An 18,958-nucleotide genomic window follows, 5' to 3' on the forward strand; every position below is an offset into this window, starting at 1 on the left:
GGACTTTAATTTTCCCAAAAACACTTAGTGCAAATTGGTCATCTAATCAAAAGGTCAAAACTGAGCATACCTAGAGTGTCAGTAACAGTGCCATATCAGGAAAACAAAAGTGTAATTTTTCCCAAGTAGAAAGAATGGCAAATGAAGTACTTACTTGAGAATAATCACCAAGAATTGCTTTGTACAAGCGCTGGACAGTGTAGGCATGCATCTCCACACTATTGGTTATTAACTGGATCAAATTGGGGACTGCATCATCACGAACATAACTTCCTGCCTAAAAGGAAATTCAGAGTTACCCTTAGAAACACACAGCAGTGGTAACAAATGTTGTTAAAACAGTTTTACCAAATGCTGAAAAGACCACTATTAAAAACTACCCTCCACAGTCCACAGCTGGGGCTGTGGCTCAGTGGCACATCGGTTGCCTAGCACACATGAGACACTGGGTTCGATCCCCAGTACCACATAAATAAATAAAATAAAGGTACTGTGTTCATCTACAACTAAAAATATTAAAAAAAAAAAAAAAAAAACTACCCTCCAATAAGCCAGATTCCAATTCTCTGGTCTACATGCAGCTTAAACTCCAAAGCCTTACTTTAAAATGTTGTTAAATCTTTATTTTAAAAAAATCAAAAAAACAAAACGAAACAAAAAAAAATCATCTCGTTTCAAATTAAAAAGCAAAACATAAAGGTTCAAAATTTCAAGAAAGACCTAAAATTTCAGAAATTTAAGACATTCACTAGGAACTTAATTACACCAACTCTCCCTTCTTTTAAGTTCCCAACACTGGTGTTCGAATATATGTGCAAAGTAAATGTTACTCTGGGCAACAGGGGCATCTCTGAACACTGCAAAAGAGCAGGTTAAGTTTTTAAAAACAAGTTTATTTAAAATATCAAACTGTTCTTCATAAACTATTTACAAATATTATATAATCAATAATAGTCCTAGGAATGGAAGATATTTTGTATTTAATTATCCATCCTCCATTGCCCACCCACCTTTTTAATTTTCTCTATTTAATGTTCTCCTGACTATTAGAATTTGAGATAGTACCTACAATCAGTGAACAAATTAAACTATTTAACCTATGGGGAAAATGTATCTGGGGCTTATTACAGCATTATAAATAGGCTACACAGGACATACAAACAGTGGAACCCATGCCTAATAATAGCCAACGCTGGTCAATGGCCCATTACTAAAGAGAATAACAGAGCTGATTTACAAGACTGAGACCAGGTCTAATTGCATATTTTGGAAAGGAAAAAAGAAAAAAAAAAAAAAATCAAGGTGACTGGAGTACTCACTCCAGTTAAGAAACACAAAGGAGAAATTCAGACAAATGGTCAAAAAACAAAGTCGAAAGCTAAAAAAAAACAAACAAACAAACAAAAAAAACACCAGGTAATTTGTGATGGAACCTAGATATATACATTCTTCCCCTAACTAAAGAAAGCAAAGTGCTTTTTTTTTTTTGGTACCAGGAATTGAACCCAGAGGCCCTTAACCACTGAGCCACATCCCCAGCCCGTTTTGTATTTTATTTAGAAACAGGGTTTTGCTAAGTTGCTTAGTGTCACACTAAATTGCTTAGGCTGGCTCCTACTCCTGCCTCAGTCTCCCAAGCTGCTGGGATTATAGGTGTATGCCACCACACCTGGCAGTAATGTGCTTTAAAGTAAGATAAGGTGTCAAAATGATCTAATTGACAGTTACAAACTACTATATCCAACATCAGCAGAAAACACCTTCCCAAATTCACACTGAAACCAAGAGAAATCACATTCCAGGTCATAAAACATATGTTAACAAATTTAAAGAACAGAAATCATATAAAGTATGTTCTTAGACCACAATGGCAATAAACCAGGTATCAGTAATGCATAAAAATACCTGGAAAATTTCCAAACACTTAAAGATTAAAACCACACACTTCTAAATAATACACGGGTCAAAGAAGACATTATAAGAAAACTAGTAGACTAGTATCTCTCAGGAACATAGGTACAAAAATGTTCAACAAAATATTAGCAAATCAAATCCAACAACATATAAAATAAATTATATACCATGATCATGGGAAATTTATTCCAGTCATATAAGGTTGATTCAACATTCTAAAATGAATGCAATCCAGGCAAAAAAAGAAAAACCATATGATCTTAATAAGAGAAAACAAGTCAGTTGGAAAAAGAAAAGAAGAAAAACATTTAAAAAAAAAAAGGTTTTAAATCTTCATAAATATTTTCTTTAAGAAGCTCTTATTTTCATTTTCTTGTAGGCTTCACAAAAACTGTGTGTCCTGATTAATCATGTCTTCTGTTGGAATATAATTTTTCTTCATTATCATGGAGAAAACAAGTTTATTTAAAATATCTTATTAACTTTTAACCTTCTATAAAAATAATTAGTGATAGGCAAACCAGTGTGGTTTTTTTGTTTCTTTGTTTTTTAAGTTTTTGAACTTTTTTGTTTCTGTTTTCCTTTTTTTTAGTATCAGGGATTGAGCCCAGGGGTGCGTAACTACTAAGCTACATCCTCAAGCTTTTTTTTTTTTTTTGAGAGGGTCTTGGTTAAGTAGCTTAGAGTCTCACAAAGTTGCTAAGGCTGGCTTTGAACTTGCGATCCCTCTGCTGCAGCCTTCCCAATTGCTGGGATTATAGGTATGCATCACCACATCCAGCTACTATAGACAAACTAGAAACTAGTATATCCTAGACAGAATTCCATAAAATAAATACATCTAAATCATAATTTTAATGGCATCATTGCCTCCTACTGATGTTTCATAATTAACCAATTCTTCTTTGGGAATTACTAGTTGTTTCTAATTTGGGCCTACAGAAACAAGATTGAGAAGAAGAGTTTTGTATATACTTTTTTGTGCACTTGGGCCTTTATTTTTCTATAGCATTTTTTCCCGTAGCATTTATCCCTTCCCAACATTGTTACATATATTTCCCCATAAATTTCCAATCTCTCCTACTAGAATCTAAGTTCCATGAGAACAAGGACTATCTGCCCCATTTCTCAGTCCATTCCAGCACTTATTAAAGATGAATGAAAAAGCTACTTACAGTTGTCAGAACACGCATAATTGTGTCTATATGCCACCGTTTAGAAGGTGCATACCTAAGAAAACAATGGCACAGATGAAAAAACTGAAACTTGTAAACCATACTGTATTTAGTGACTTCTGAAAATCCTGTCCTACAGTCTTTTCTAGGTTCCCTGCTTAAGTGATTATATTTGGAGACACTTTACCTTTGAACCTAGCAGCATTTGCTATTTCAAAGAATCATGAAATATAGTCAAACTCAAATGTTTCCCTTAAGATTGTAATAGGAGTTTCTGGGCTGAGAAATGGGACTTTGTCCCAGTTTCTCAGAAAACAAATCATACAGTCAGAGTAGGAGGGATAAAGAATAAAAAAGTAAAGAAACTTTTCCCAGACCCAGACAACACTAGGACTGTGAACCTGTTCCCTTAAATTCAGGGTGGAAAAAGAGAAAGAATACCCATTCGGCTAAAATCCTGAGGTACTTCCTCCTTCAAGTTTTACAGAGAACTTCAATCCAGATAACTTTTCCATTCTATTCAAAAAATGACCTCATAGATGAAAGGTTAAAGAATAGTTATAGTTGAAGATTTTGTGAAAGTGAGATTTTGTTTGGTCTTAGCATACTTGCTTAACTGTTGGCTATAATGGTTTTCTTATAGCTAACTTAAGACTAGAAGCTTGAAATAAATGTTATATTTTTTAACCACATGATTATAGCATTTTCCCCATATTTTGAACATGCTTTCAAAAAGTTCCAACCACCTTTTACTAATAAAAGTAAAAATAAAAATCTTACTTTTCTGCAGCAAGAAAGATTCCAGATGCACAGTCTGCCTTAAATTCTGGCTCACAGGAATCCAGAAAATAAAGTAATTCCTTCATCATGCCTCGAATATTATTTCCATTTACTAGGGCAAAACTCAATTCCATTGCACGCCTTGCAGAAGGGAAAATTAAAAAAAAAAAAAAAAAAAAACCATGATATTTACAGTGGGAATGAAACAAAGTCCCAGGTATGCTCTCCCAGAACATCAAGTGCTGACACATATGCCACTGTCCTTGCATAATCTTGTGAGCCCAATCGTACAAGCAAGATAACCAAGGAGAGTTGTTCTTATGTAATCAAATTTAGTTCTGATATTCTGAATCTTAATTCAACATTTTTCTTCAAAAATTCCTGAGAAATAGTTTACTAATGACCAAAAATACAGTTTGGATTCAACAATCTGGTCTATAAAACTGAAATTTAGAATACCCAGGAGGCTGAAAAAGAGAGGCAACAAAATCATTACCCAATATTAATACCTCGCTGTGTTATTCGTTAAAATATAACATATTCACTCACCACATTCTACTCTTATTACACTCTACTTCTGAACAAAGATGATGTAACACCACTTACATCAAAAGATATGTGGAAAATTAAAACAAACTGAAAGGGAAAATGAGAGCCTTAAAGAAGAAACAAGAGCATATACTATGAGGGTAAATAAAAGTGCCTATAAATTCGTGTCAAATTTAGTAACAAAGGCAAAAATAAAAATGTTTAACATACCAAATACTGTATGAATGTTTTCATATTTGGTAAAAAATTTAAACACTTCACAAATGATTTTCAAAAATAGCAATTTGATAACTGCATAATACTTTCAGATGAATAACAAAACTCAATCCTTAGATATAATTTGCTCTAATATAATGCTTAAGTAATTTATATACATTAATTCAATCAATCCTATATAATCCTATGAAGGAGTTACTCCTTATCTGCATTTTACATATGAGGCAACTGAGGTATTGACTGGCAAAATAATCTGACTCAGACTACTAGGGTAGAACCAGCACTTAGAAAGAGGCAGGTCTAGCTCCAGAGTCTGAGCCCTTACTAGTCTATATCCTGTCAAAGAGACAAAGGTTTTAGTTTTAAAATTCAAAGCCCAGTAATAAGCTATAGATAAACAGTAAAATAAGAGTCAGAAAGCTTGGGCTGGGGATGTGGCTCAGTGGTAAAGCGCTTGCCTAGCATGTGTGAGGCACTGGGTTTGAGTCTCAGCACCACGCATAAATAAATGAATAAAATAAAGGTCTATAACATCTAAAAAAAAAGTTTAAAGAGTCAGAAGGCTTTGTATCTATTTGCAGGATTGCCCCTTACAAAGGTTAAGGTTCAGGACAAGTCATTTGACTCCTTTGGGACTATATTTTAACTATTCTGTTAACTAGGGGTAGTAAGTAATTGTCTAATCTCTCTCACTGGCTTTCTCTGAGGACCAACTGAGAAGTTGCTTATAAAATCGTATGCAAGCCAGAGATGATGGCACATGCCTGTAATTCCAGTGAGTTGGACAGCTGAAGAAAGAGGATTAAAAATTTGAGGCCAGCCTCAGAAATTCATCAAGGACCTAAGCAAGTTAGCAAGGCCCTATCTCGAAATTTAAAAAAAGGGTCGGGGATGTAGCTCAGTGGTAAGGTACCCCTCATTCAGTCCCCAGCACCAAAAAAATAAAATCCTTTGCAAAGCATTACATAAAAGTTGGTATTATTGAGTCTAGGTCTTATCTCTAGATTGCCCAAGCACTTAGAACCTCATCTGTACAAACAAAAGGAACTCAGTATCAAACATTTTGCTAACTGAATGGTTTCAAAGATTGTTTTACATTTACTTTATTCTATATTTGAACATATAACCAAAAGTTCTTCAATGTTAACTATAGCTAGGTTTTATAAGAGGAAAACAAGCAGAGCTACTCCAATGAAAGAAGAGATTTATACCTTTTGACAGTGCTACTGGCTGCCTAACAGTCATTCCTAGATGTAAGAAATATAGCAGCCTTCAGTATGGTGGATCATAAATACTGTGAAAAATGTGTGCTGTCAGCAATTTGAGTTTCAGCATCGTGGTAAGACACTTAGCCGATGGATCACTCCTTATTTTCATCCTCCAACACACAAAGCACAGTACCTCTATTAAATAAACATTTGCCCAACTTATCTGTTATACTTATTAAAGAATCAAGGACAACTTCAGTGTGCACTTAAGAATTTCCTATTGGTCTCTTTAACTGACCTAAATGCCAAAAAGAAAAAAAGGATTCACTCTACAGAGAGTTCATTTGTGAACACAAGGACTAAATACATAAAATATCAACACTCTCTCAGAACTATAAGTAGAGGGGCATAGAACTATCAATAATCAGTTTCTCTCACTTTGTTTAACAAAAATACTGAACTGAGAGTCTCAGTTTGTTACCGTTTTATTGAGACATCCAAATCTTTTAGACAGTCCACAATTGTGCTTCTGTGCCTCTGTACTGCATTATGATCCGTCTGCACAGTCTTCAACAAAGATGTCAGAGCTACATATCTGGATGAAACAAAGTTGCAGAATAACAGTTAAAATGCAAAATTCTGGAAAATTTTCCTCTGCTTAAATGACAATAAAAATGTCTTAATGGATAAGTGAAAGCACATACTATAAAATATTTAAAAGTAAAGATAGAGTTAATGAGTATAAAGATAACATTTTAAAAGCATAAAAAAGATAGCATAATCTATAGCAGCAACCAGGAAAAGTTTTGGAGTCAGATTTGTGTTCATAATCAAGTCCATTTAAATTTCTAAAAATAATCAACTCAACTCTTTCAAAATGTTCCAAAACAGTGAAACAAAATAAGCATATACATTTTTATATACCTTTAAAGGCTGCCTCACCTCCCAAATGAAGGAGGAAGTTATTTTAATTTTAGAATTTGGGTTTTCTCTGCTTTCAAATAATGGTGGTACCCAAACTGACTCAATAAAAATGTGAGTTTAAGATGCAAGTCCTTAAAAATCCTTTTAGAAGAAGATAATGCAGGGTGCCACAATGTTTATTTCTGTATCTTCTCCTGCTTAGGATGATTAGAAAGAATAATCTTTCCTGACTGGAAAAAATAGCAAGCAAACAATAACTTATTATGAAGATAACTAAATAAAAGATAATATTGACCAATTCATCTACTTTAAAAAAAAAAAAAAAAAAAAACTAGCTAGATTTCTCAAAGATGTTTCAGATTTGCAAATCTGAAATGTATTTTTCTTACTAATTTAGAGCAGGGGTCAACAAACTATAGCCCACCTGCAAAAATCCAGTTCTTTTCTATTTCTATAAATCAATTCTTATATAATACACCATACTCACCATTCATATACTATCTATGATTAATTCCATGTTAAGGCACAGAGCTGCACAATTGCTAGAGAGAACCTGTAGCCCAAAAAAGTTCAAAATACATACCATATGGCCCTTTCCAGAAAAAGTTTTGCTGACTACTGACTTATGCATAGGAGTAAAAATTAAAACCATAAAGAAAATCCTCAAGTTATTTACAAAAGAATAGTTTTAAGACCAAACTAAAGAGCCTGAGTTGAAATTCTAGATATATCACATAATACCTATATAATTTTCAGCAAAGGCACTCCAGAAAATACAATTGTAATACCCACAATACAAGATATTTTTCAGTTGACTTACCTAATATTTTTGTCATTGTTCAATAAGAAACGACCCAGGATATTTATGGCTAGAACCTAAAAATAAATAGCAAAGGTTAAAAATCTAGGAAAATGAAATATTTACATTGTTTCCTGATACTAAAGGTCACTTTTTGGTCCCCGATAGGTGCAAATTATTTAAAGGTGGCAGCTTGTACCTACAGACTGCTGGGGGGTAAAGGGGGGACTAAAGGCAAACTCTCAAAATCATATTCTATTTCAACAGAAGCTGCTGGAAGATTCAGTTTTAAGGTTTTAATATTGTTAGTAGAAAAATATCATTGGTATGGCCCCTTTGGAGAAAAACCTGGCAATAACTATAAAAATCTAGGAAACATTTATTCTGTTTCATGAAATGTTTCCAAATTCTAATATGAAAATAAAAACAAATACAAATGAGATTTAAAAAAAAATAGGGAAACCCAAGTCCTCTGCTCCAACAATTCCGTTTCTAAGGCAGGTGCAGTGATGTACACCTATAATCCCAGTTACTCAGAGGCTTTGGCAGGAGGAACTCAAGTTCAAAGTCAGCCCCCTCAACTTATGGAGATCCAATCTTAAAATAAAAAGGGCCAGGGACATAGCTCAGTGATAGAGTACACCTCTGGTTCAATTATTACCAGTACCAGAAAAATTAAAAACTCAATTCTAGGAATTTATCTGACAAACAACTGTACATATGCACAAAGGTCTATTTCAGCACTATCAGCATATCACAAATGATGGGAGACATCCTAAATGTACATTAATAGCAAGTTTGCTAAATATACTACTAATGCAGCTATACAATGGAATCCTATGCAGTCATTAAAAAGAATGAATTCAGACACAAGGTATAGCATGGATAACTTTGAAGACACCAAGTTAAATGAAATAAGAAAAACACTAAAGGACAAATACTATTATGATTCCACTATGACATTGTGAAATATATTCGGTGTTTGTCCCCATTGCTTAGAACAGAACTCCTAAATCCCTTGGAATTTCCTAGGTGATGGCTGCACCTTTAGTTCTAGTGAAGTGACTTTTAATGGGCTACTAGATAATGTTAAGATAGGGCAGATTTGCCAGATATTGGAAGGCTGGAATATTCAGTACCATGCCCAAGCTCTAGGGATGGGAGAGGTGCTGATCACCTCAGCATGAAGTTCATGCTGATCACCAACTGCCATTGATTTAATCAATTGTGCCTTCGTAATGAGGCCTTCGTAAAAACTCAAAAGGACAGGGTTCCTAAGAGTTTCTGAACAGAAAAACACATAAGAATTTCCTGAAGAGCATCATACCTGGGGAACACATAGATGCCCCCAGCCCTTCCCCCACACCTTGCCTTATACATCTCTCCCATCTGTAGCCTTTTTAATATCCTTTATAACAAACTGATATACCTAAGTAAAGTGTTTACCTGAGTTCTGAGATACTCTAGTAAATTAACCAAACTGGACTGGGGAGATATGAGAACCTAGAGATGGTGGGTCAAAGCATAGGTCATCCACACTTGCAAATGGCATATGAAGTGGGACATAGTCTTTTGAGAGTTTACCCTCATTCTGTGAGACCTGATGCTACCTCCAAGTGATAGTGTCAGAAGCGAATTAAAGTGAAGGACATCCAAGTGGTGTCTGCTGAAGAATCACTTATGTGGGAAATTCTAGATAGATCACATAATACCTATATAATTTTTATATAGGCACATCTGGTGTCAAAAATTAAGTGTTGAGTGAATATGTGAGAAGAGGAGCTAGGAAAAACATTTTTTTGGTTTGTTCTGTGTCTTTTCAGAGGTACCTGGAGTAATCAAATTCACAGAGCAGAAAATAGAAAGGTAGATGCCAGGCACTTGAAGTAGTATGGAATACAGAGTTATTGTTTAATGGAGACAGAATTTGGGAAAATTATAAGTTCTGGAGGAAAATGGTGGAACAAATTCACAATAAGGAATGTATTGATGTCAATGAACTATACATTTAAAAATGGTAACATAACAAATCACAAGGGGAAAAAAAGAGAGACTGGTCTCTAGACATCAATATAGAACAAACTACAAAATAATATGAGCTGAACAAAGTAAGATACAGAACAATACCCAAGATATGCTACTATCTTGTCTGAAAGAAAGGAAGAGGAAAAGAACTTAACCCAATTTGCTTTGGTTATATGACTAGATATTCACCACTTAAACCAAATGATCATGGTTAACCTCACAGTAATTAGACACACACACACATTATAGGTATATATATATATATATATATATATTCTATATTAATATATAATTATATATTATGTATGTATATAATATGGTATACACACACACACATACATTCACATATGTACTTCCTAATTCAATCAAATGAGAAGAGGACATTTTTGCAACAGTTTTGCCAAAAAAAGCATTACCTTATTCTATAAAATTACAAGAAAATATCAGAAAGATTCAAGATTCTACAAGGTAACTTATCAGTATTTTCCAAAAGTGTCAAATTCGTGAAAGAAAGAAAAACAAAGAAACTTGTACAGATTAGAAGAAACAAAGGAGAAAAGACAATTAAATGCAATGTGGGATTCATGGACTGACTCCTGGAATAGAAAATAAATTCCAGCAGAAAAATTAGTGAAATATAATTTAATTAGTAGTACAGCATTAATATTAGTTTTTCAGACTTGATAATTATGCTATAATTTTGCAAGATCTTAACCTTAGAGGAAGCTAGGTGAAGGATATAGTGTATATTAGAACTGTGAACTATTTTTGCAACTGTAAGTCTCAAATTATTTGAAATAGTTTATGAAAAGTGGAGAAAAGAAAAATGCAGGTGTAGACACATTTTAATATGAATAAAATGTCTCAAAAATACAACAGAAACTACTACCAGCATTTCCCTCTGGAAGAACTGACAGACTACACACATGGAAGCTACAAGACAAACATTTTCTTCCCTGTGTACCTTTGGTACTACTTATTCTGTATGTCCATTCCTTAAAAATAAAAACAAATTTATTCAAACATGTGTTGTTTGAAATAATGAGTACAACTCAAATTGAGGTTCTAGTAAAATTTTATTATGAAATGTTTCCTCGTCTTCTCAATCTCAAAATAACTAATTATACCTAAGTCTTCCAGACTATTATCAATATTAATCCTTCAATGGGAATGATACTTCACACACCAAAAACACAGCATTATGCATTTTTTACATCATCTGTTCTTGAAGTCTAGTTCCAAATGGAATCCAATTCCTAGACAACCAATCTAAATACGATGTTTAGGGCAAAAAAAACTGTTTAACACTTACTCGCAGTCCACTCTCTGATTTAATATCCATGATAGTCAAAACCGTTTCATAAAGAATAGCATTTCCTACATTTTTACTAGTCTCTGTGTTAGTGGCAACCTGAAAAGACAAAGAACAGTACATAAGTGAGAAAATGACACTTCCAAAAACTATCCAGAGGTAATGAGCTATTTATGATTATGGCCACCAATGAGAAAACAAAAATTGCTGCATACAGTAATCATGATCACTCTACTCCCTGCTAGATGAAAATGAGTTTTTCATACAATTCAAGCTGGGTCTACTCACCTGTGCTAATATATCATTCATAGCTTCACTTGAATCATCATCATTTCGTCCTAAAATTCTTAATAACCGCAAAATTCGCACCTAATATGCAAAATATGGCAAGAATCAATAAATTATATCTGTCACAAAGAAATCTTATTTGGTATGAAATTCAAATAGTTTAAAAGAAGTCAGATCCAATCAGAAATACTAAGAAGTCAGAAGAATTTTAAATACCATTTTTAGAGAAACTCTGTGCCTCTATGTCTAATGAAGTTCTTAGACAACACATCCTTCATTGCTCCCCAGCTAAAGGATGCCATACCACTTGCAGAGATATATTATGTTGATAGTTCAAGTGGCAAAGTAATGAACAATTTAGACTATTAAAATTGTAATTTTATTCTATTAATGTAATAAAGAACTGTGTCCCTGTTCATTAATATAGTTAGCTTAATCAATTAACTATTCAATTTCTACACAATATGAATTTAAGGGGAAGAAAATGGCCTATTCAAAACATTAAATTCACATGATATTTATTCAAAATGTTTTTTTCAACCTCACCTGCAAAAAGGGGTCACTGATACCAGAAACATCATGTTCTGGGGAATATCCGGACATGATGAGGTTCTTTAGAATACGAACTAATTGGGGCACAAGCTGCAGAAGAGAAACATGCATCAAAAAAAAAAAAAAAAAAAAAAAAAACACAGTGAACACAGTGAATACCTAAGAATTTCTGTTTAATAAGCAAGTCCTTTGGTTCGGAAAAAGGATGCAAGGGTCTGAGTCCAGGAAATTCTATTAATACAATATAGTACTATATTCATGTTTGAAAAATATAACTTAGGAGTGCTTAGGCCAAAAGCTCAAGAAATAATATGTATTTTATCAAGATAAATCAGACTTTTTTACTCCAGAGTTAAATATGCAAAGATATTACAAATAACGATGGATCCCAAAGCCAAGGGGACTCAAGTAAAATAGATGCCTATGGGGCACACTGTATTTCTACTTCTGTAGAACTTGATGCACATGGGTGGCAAAAAAATGTTCAATTTTTATCCATTCAAACATTTTCATATACAATGCTATCACACCAAAATATAACTGGTGATCTTATTAAAATTATAGTCTTAAAGCTTACCACCTCAAATAGAGAAAACTTTTCTCTCCTCTTAAGATAGGGCTAGTTATGTCCTCTTGCAACAAACAACAGGGAATACCAAAGCCACCAACATTAACTAAGTGGAAATAACACATGAAGAAAATATACCTTTCACCTTAAGAAAATACCAAAGCTATGAATAATTTCCCCTCCCTATTCTTAATTCATATGACACAACTTTGTTGTAATTTAATATCAGCACTTAACTATACATACTGCTTTGTGGGCTTTTTGTTTATCTTACCAATGAGACTATTCATTCCTCATGGTGAGAAATTCCCTTGTCCATTAGAGTCATAGAAGAGGCAATGTCATTATCATACTGCACTTAATGAATGCTTTAAATATTGACACACATTTCATTTCTGTTGATAATTACTTGCTGTTAAAACTCTACTCTAAAATGTTTACTACAATCAACTTCCCCTTCTCCAATTAAAAATTCAACTTATATAAACAACTCTAATGGCCTAAAATTAAGTGAAGTGTCCAAAGCGAACCACACTACATCTTTTTGTAGCCCATCTAAACAGTTCCAATTCTGATATAACTCAATTTTATTTCTTTCTCATTGTAACTAGACTCTGTTCCCTCCCTACTCTCCAAGCCTCAAAAAGGGTTGAAATTAAAATAAGAAGTATATATTCTCAAGGCATACACTCAAAACATCAAGGCCACTTCTAAATGCAAGAGAACACAATCTCTGTGAATTTAAATGTTTGGCTATAATACTTTAGAATTTAGTGAGTCATAGGTCAACTAATCAAAAATCTAATTTGGACAACTCTAAGAATAAGACAAGATTAAGCAATGGAGATGTGTAAATTCTAAGCAAATCCTCTTTAAATCTGTCAACTGTGGGAAAACTTGTGTAGAGATAAGCAGCTCACCTTGCATACTTCCCAAAGGTCTGCTTTTTTTTTTTTTTTTTTTTTTTTTTGTACTATACATAACCCTAATTACTTTTTAAATCTGATTTAGTTCTTGGAGAGGTCCTTTTTCCTCAGGCTACTAAATTGTTTTATTAACATAAGGCCAACATGTCGCATAAGATTACCCTGGGATAGAAAGCACAAATGTCTAAAAGTTCAACATACAATTTCTTGTAACCCAGATTTATTTTCAGACAAAAATACAAGTTACTAAAACTGATGACAGGACAAACAAAATAAGATGACAAAGGGTAAGGCTGCAGCCATGAAAATCAGTTGGTGCCCACCTACTCTACCTCTAAATCCTTTTAATATTCCAAACATCGAGGAAAGATTATTTTCAGGTAAGAAGAAAATTAAAGCTCCAAGGCTGAACTGAAAGCTCGGTAGCATTCACAGAGCTTTATGAAGTATGAGGTTACCCACACATGACTCTAAAATAACTATTTCAAAAAGAAGCACTGTTTTGTGTCCAGGCTCCCAACTGATCTGGAACTGCCATCACCAAAGCCACCAGGAAACTGTTCAAAGTTTCTCAAGTAAAGATCAAGGAAAGGCAGAGGAGATTTAAGAAAGGCTGCAACTGAAATCCAAGGCTGACTCTGGAGTCAGGAGTTTAAATGACAAGACGAAAACTGGACTAGGGAGTTAGCCAAAAATGCTAGAACAAGTAAACCACAGTATTAAGCACAGCTTCAGCATTAGTATAATTTAAAAGCCACATTTGTGGATGGATACACAAAAGCTACTAAGGACCTAATGCCAGCATGCACCATCTAAAAGAGTGTTAATTCTTACCTTTTCATTCTAACATACAGCAGGATTCCAAACAGACAACAGGAACAAAACATACAAAGCAAGCATTAGGGACAGATACGGGTCTCATACTATTTTACAATAATTTTTATCAAGACATGAACATCTAAAAGGGGAAAAAAGCAAAAAAAAAAAAAAAAAAAAAAATCTGCTATTACATCTAAAATACAAAATGAGTCCCATTCATGGAGGGATCAGCATCCTATAAAAGAAATTAAATTCATGTAACTCCTCAAAGAGAACAAATTTTCTGCAAGTCCTCCTCCCTACAAGTTAAGTAGAGAAACAAAACTGTCTACTTTAAAATGCTAGTAAAGAAGGGAGAGTGGGGAACTTAAGAAAGCTAGGATTTCCAGGGCTGGGATTGTAGCTCAGTGGTAGAGCGCTTGCCTAGCACATGTAAGGGTTCAATCCTCAGCCCAGATTAAAAATAAACAAACAAATAAAATAAAGGTATTGTGTCTATCTACAACTAAAAAATAATAATAATAATTTAAAAAAAAAAAGCTACGACTTCCATCACAGGAGTCTTAAAGGTAATAAAAAAATCAAATTTTGGTTTGCAGTTTTCACCTTAAAAAGAAAGAGAATTCTCTCTCTTAAAAAAAAAAGAAAAAAGAAAAAAAAGAAAGAAAATCCTACTTATAATGTGACCTCAGGTTACATTTCTTGACTCAATGTGAAAACAGAAAATAAAACACTTGAGACATTGGTATGTCTGCCAACAAGAGAAGAATTCTCTTCAGAAAAGAAAAACATTATTTTAGTGCCAGTTCTTATATACCTAAATCTGGCTTCCAGCCCTATAACACAGCAGGGCTAGTTAGATCCTTTATTCGGCTCCATAGTTTGCTTTCAAAAGAAAATCTGAGGTGATAAAATCATGTACTTTTCAGGAAAATCACTTTCCAATCAAGAAAGGGTTAGGCATATAGAATGGCACCTACCTTTCTGAAATGTGCAAGCATGTCTGGGCTTCGCTCACACATTTCTGTGAGGAGGACTACAGATGTGTGAAGGACACCTTAAAGAAGAGAGAAAAGAAAAACTAAAAGTAAGCCTCTATTACCCAACTTTGTAGAACAGGACTTCAGATTCCTGAAGATAATTCCAAAAGGACAATTGCTACTTCTATTTTTTAATTCCCTAAAGAATCTAAGCATTGTGGTGAATACAAAGGAGACACTTACTAGAAGCCTGCTGAGCTATTGAGTCAGTCAAATCTGAGTATTTTTAACAATTATGTCACCAAAATAATTATTTCAAAATGACAACAATACACCTCTCCACCTAATAATATCCACAAGGACATGTTCACAGTCAATGTGTTCTAGATCTCTTCTATTCCATACTGACTCAAAAAATTATTAGTTCTGACAGGTTAAAAGACAAAAATCTTGGTAAGATTTTAAATTTTCTGAAAAAATATATCAAAACTCTAAGATAATTATGAATGATAAGGTAAATTTGCTTGTTCCAAAATCAGTAAAAAGAATCTCACAATACTTTTCACTAAGAAATAAATAAGTGATGAAATATTTTTTTGCTATACAAGTATATTTTGAGCAATCTGGGCAAAGTACTGAATTAATTAAATGAAATAAACTGTAGCATTTTTTTCTCTTAGAATTTAAGACACATACATTTTCTTTACTTGGAATTTGTTTCACTGACTTAAAAATAAGAATAAAATGCGAAGAATAAAATGCTTAATTCCTCATAAGATTTACATAAAGGTATCTGAGTATCCATTACAAACTCTTGTTAGAAGTAAACCAAAACATTTTTCACTAATTTCATACTCCTACCACATGACAACGAAGAAAAATGTTTCACTTTTTATTATAAAATAGCCAAGAAATCAAAAGGTTTTTACACATAAAAACAAAGGGTAGAATTAGTCGTACATTATACTGAATACTAACAATTTACGAGAGGACCAGAAATGAAAGACAAGTCTGCTATGAAGAATCAATCTAGTTATAAAACAAGGATAACTGAGTAGAAAAGACCTTGCTAGAAATTATCTAAGCACTGTAACAAGGCAACTTCCACCATCCTGAGATACAGGCAGACACAGCCTTAAGTTTTTTCTCTTTCCCTTTCTCCCTTAGTACTTCATGAGTTCATACAAATCACATTACCATGGTTCTTCTCATTCAATAAATTTTTTGTTGCTGGTAAGAACATCTCCATAAGTTCAGGAACCTTCCTGATGACATGAACAGCACACAGTGCTGCCTGTAAAAAAAAAAAAAGGACAACAAAATTTATTTCAGGTAAGCCAGGGAAACTGATCTTATAAAATAACAACAAAAGAATTTCACCAACTAGTTCATCTGCTAGAAAAATAAAGAAGAAAGAAGCTACAGTTTACTATTTATTTATTAACTGGTTGGAGCTTTCCAGTTCATACTATTCCATTAATGAGGAACTTCTAGCTCACCTGTTCCTCTATTCATATATTATTAGACAAGTGGGCAAAAACTTTCTAGATTAGACCATGGTTAATATGAATTTATTAAAAGTTAAACAGAACTTATGCAGAGTTCTGGGGGAGCAAAAAATTAGTCATTTCTGATAGCCATTCCTCTGAGGGAGATGACCAACAGATATAAATACATCATGAAACTGAAAGATATAAACAGTAGATGCTATAAATCTGCTGTTGAGTTTAACAGTATCTATCCTGACTACAACTCACCCTACCAACATTAAAATCACCTGAGGGGGAAAGGGGAATAACTCAGTGGGAGAGCACACAGGTTCAAGAGCCTGAATTTGATCCCCAGTACAATAAAGGAAAAAGGGAGAAGGGAAGAAGAAAGAAAATAATTTGAAATACATTTAACTAGTCTTCACTAAAGAAAAAATGGTCTTATTAGAAAGAAAGGTACACTTAAAGACTTTTGTTTATTCCCCAAAAGTAATCACGGTTATTATTTGAGTCAAATACCATAAAAGCTTAGACAGATTAACAAAATTTCTGTTCATTCCCCCAATGTTGTATTGCTAGGGAGGGGCATCTATTCCTAAGGAATATTTTATTTAATGCAGTAATGTGCCTCCTAAACAACAGGAGTTCAAACATACTTGAAGAAAAAGTACTGGGTTACAAATTAAAGAAAGAATTGAACTTTGTTTGCATTTTGGAAGTAGCAAGAGAAGAGACATCACATTGGAGTTATTCTCAATAAGATTCTCAATAGTTGATTTATCATCAGAAACTGAAGAGGACTAAAGACAGTGGAATGACATGTTTAAAGTACTGAAAGAAAGACTATTCACCAAGAATGTTATTTTCAGCAAAACTGTCCTTTCAAAAAGAGAGGAATGAGGATGCACCTCAGAGGTAGAGCACCTGCCTACCACGTACAAAACTCTGCTACATAGCTTCCCAGAATGGCTGAGAAGGGCACAGTAATGCACAAGCATTTCCTTTTTTGTAATTGTCAAATGGCAAACTCTTAATTCCATAACTCTTTCTACATTTATTAAATGATATTGCACTTTAAGTAAGAGCTTTTCAATTTGTACCTGTTCATTTATGCATTCATTTATTTATTTAATCAGTATAGGCTCATGGAGTTCTATTTTACTCAGGGAATTAAAATCAATTGCAATCGTTGTTTAATTTTTGCTCAACTTGTCCCAAGACAAAAGTCCCCTCAAAAAAAGAAAAGAAAAGAAAATTCAATTTTGTTTGCAGCCATCATTAAAGGTATATCATTGAAGCTGGGAATGGTGGCAAATGCCTATAATCACAGCACCTCAGGAGGTTCGGGAGTTTAAAGCCAGCCTCAGAAAAAGCAAGGAACCAAGCAACTCAGTGAGACCCTGTCTCTAAAATACAAAAAGGGTCAAGTGCCCCTGAGTTCAATCCCTGGTACTCACCCACTCCCCCGGGCCCCCTGCAAAAAAAAAAAAGGTGTATCACTGAAATGGCTTGGTCCTTTCATTGCCTTTCTCTCACACCATTAAAAAAGAGGCACACTGCCAGGTGCAGTGGCACATGCCTGTAACCCAAGCAATGTGGGAGGCTGAGATAGGAGGATTACAAGTTCAAGGCCCACCTCAGCAACTTAGTGAGGCCCTAAGCAACTTAGTGAGACAATAAAAATAAAAAACAAAAAAGACTAGGAATGTAACTCAGTGGTAAAGCACCCTGGGTTAAATCTCCAATACAAAAAAAAAAAAAAAAGGAAAAAAAGAAAAAGCAAAAAAAGAGGCACAGTACATGCCAACCAGATGATGATAGGTATTCATTTCATGGACTTCTAAATTCCATACATTTTGTTTACAAAAGCTTTAGGATTGAAGTACAATTTAAAAATTCAAAATGTTTATATCAAGCAGATAAATTAAGAAAAGAAGAAAAATTGTCTTCTATTCCCATCAGATATACCAATTTTAGAAAGTGGGCTCCACATCATTCCCTCAAGGAAACTGCCCTTCCATAGATAAAGGCACTCAAAGACATGAGCTCTAACTAATAGTGTTTAGAGTTGAATCATGGGCTGGGGATGTGGCTCAGTGGTAGAACGTTAGCCTAGCATGCACAAGGTCCAGGTTCAATCCCCAGCACAAAGGGAAAAAATTAATTCATAAATATCTGCCTGTTAGCAATTTGTTTTAATACTGTTTAAATTACTTAGGAAATGATTAGATATGCCACCTAGGATATCCAGTACATTTGCTTGTTTATAAATAATTTCCTTGAAAAATGTGCAATTAAGATTCATATGGTAATATTCCATGATATCGCTAATAAGTGGATGATGACACATAATGGGGGTGGGAGGGGTTAGTGTTAGGGTTAGAGTTAGGGTTAGGGAGGGGGGCAAGAATGGAGGAAGGAAGGACTGTATAG

The 18,958-nt window shown here is 33.9% G+C and overlaps 1 protein-coding gene across 3 annotated transcripts in view; it reads right to left on the reverse strand.

The window, feature by feature from the left end:
• Nucleotides 1-18,958, reverse strand: part of AP1G1 (adaptor related protein complex 1 subunit gamma 1) — an 86,577-nt gene that overhangs the window by 16,716 nt on the left and 50,903 nt on the right. For all 3 annotated transcript variants that reach the window (XM_079117739.1, XM_079117740.1, XM_079117738.1), the window contains 10 exons: nt 16,233-16,329; nt 15,036-15,112; nt 11,737-11,832; nt 11,191-11,271; nt 10,903-11,001; nt 7,587-7,642; nt 6,324-6,437; nt 3,870-4,010; nt 3,090-3,144; nt 155-277 (listed from right to left, as the gene is read on the reverse strand). In XM_079117739.1, the coding sequence (XP_078973865.1) occupies nt 155-277; nt 3,090-3,144; nt 3,870-4,010; nt 6,324-6,437; nt 7,587-7,642; nt 10,903-11,001; nt 11,191-11,271; nt 11,737-11,832; nt 15,036-15,112; nt 16,233-16,329 (939 nt within the window). The remainder of the gene's footprint in view (nt 1-154; nt 278-3,089; nt 3,145-3,869; nt 4,011-6,323; nt 6,438-7,586; nt 7,643-10,902; nt 11,002-11,190; nt 11,272-11,736; nt 11,833-15,035; nt 15,113-16,232; nt 16,330-18,958) is intronic.

The sequence above is a fragment of the Sciurus vulgaris genome, assembly GCF_902686455.1.
Source record: "Sciurus vulgaris genome assembly, chromosome: 17".
NCBI classification, from domain to species: Eukaryota; Metazoa; Chordata; class Mammalia; order Rodentia; family Sciuridae; genus Sciurus; species Sciurus vulgaris.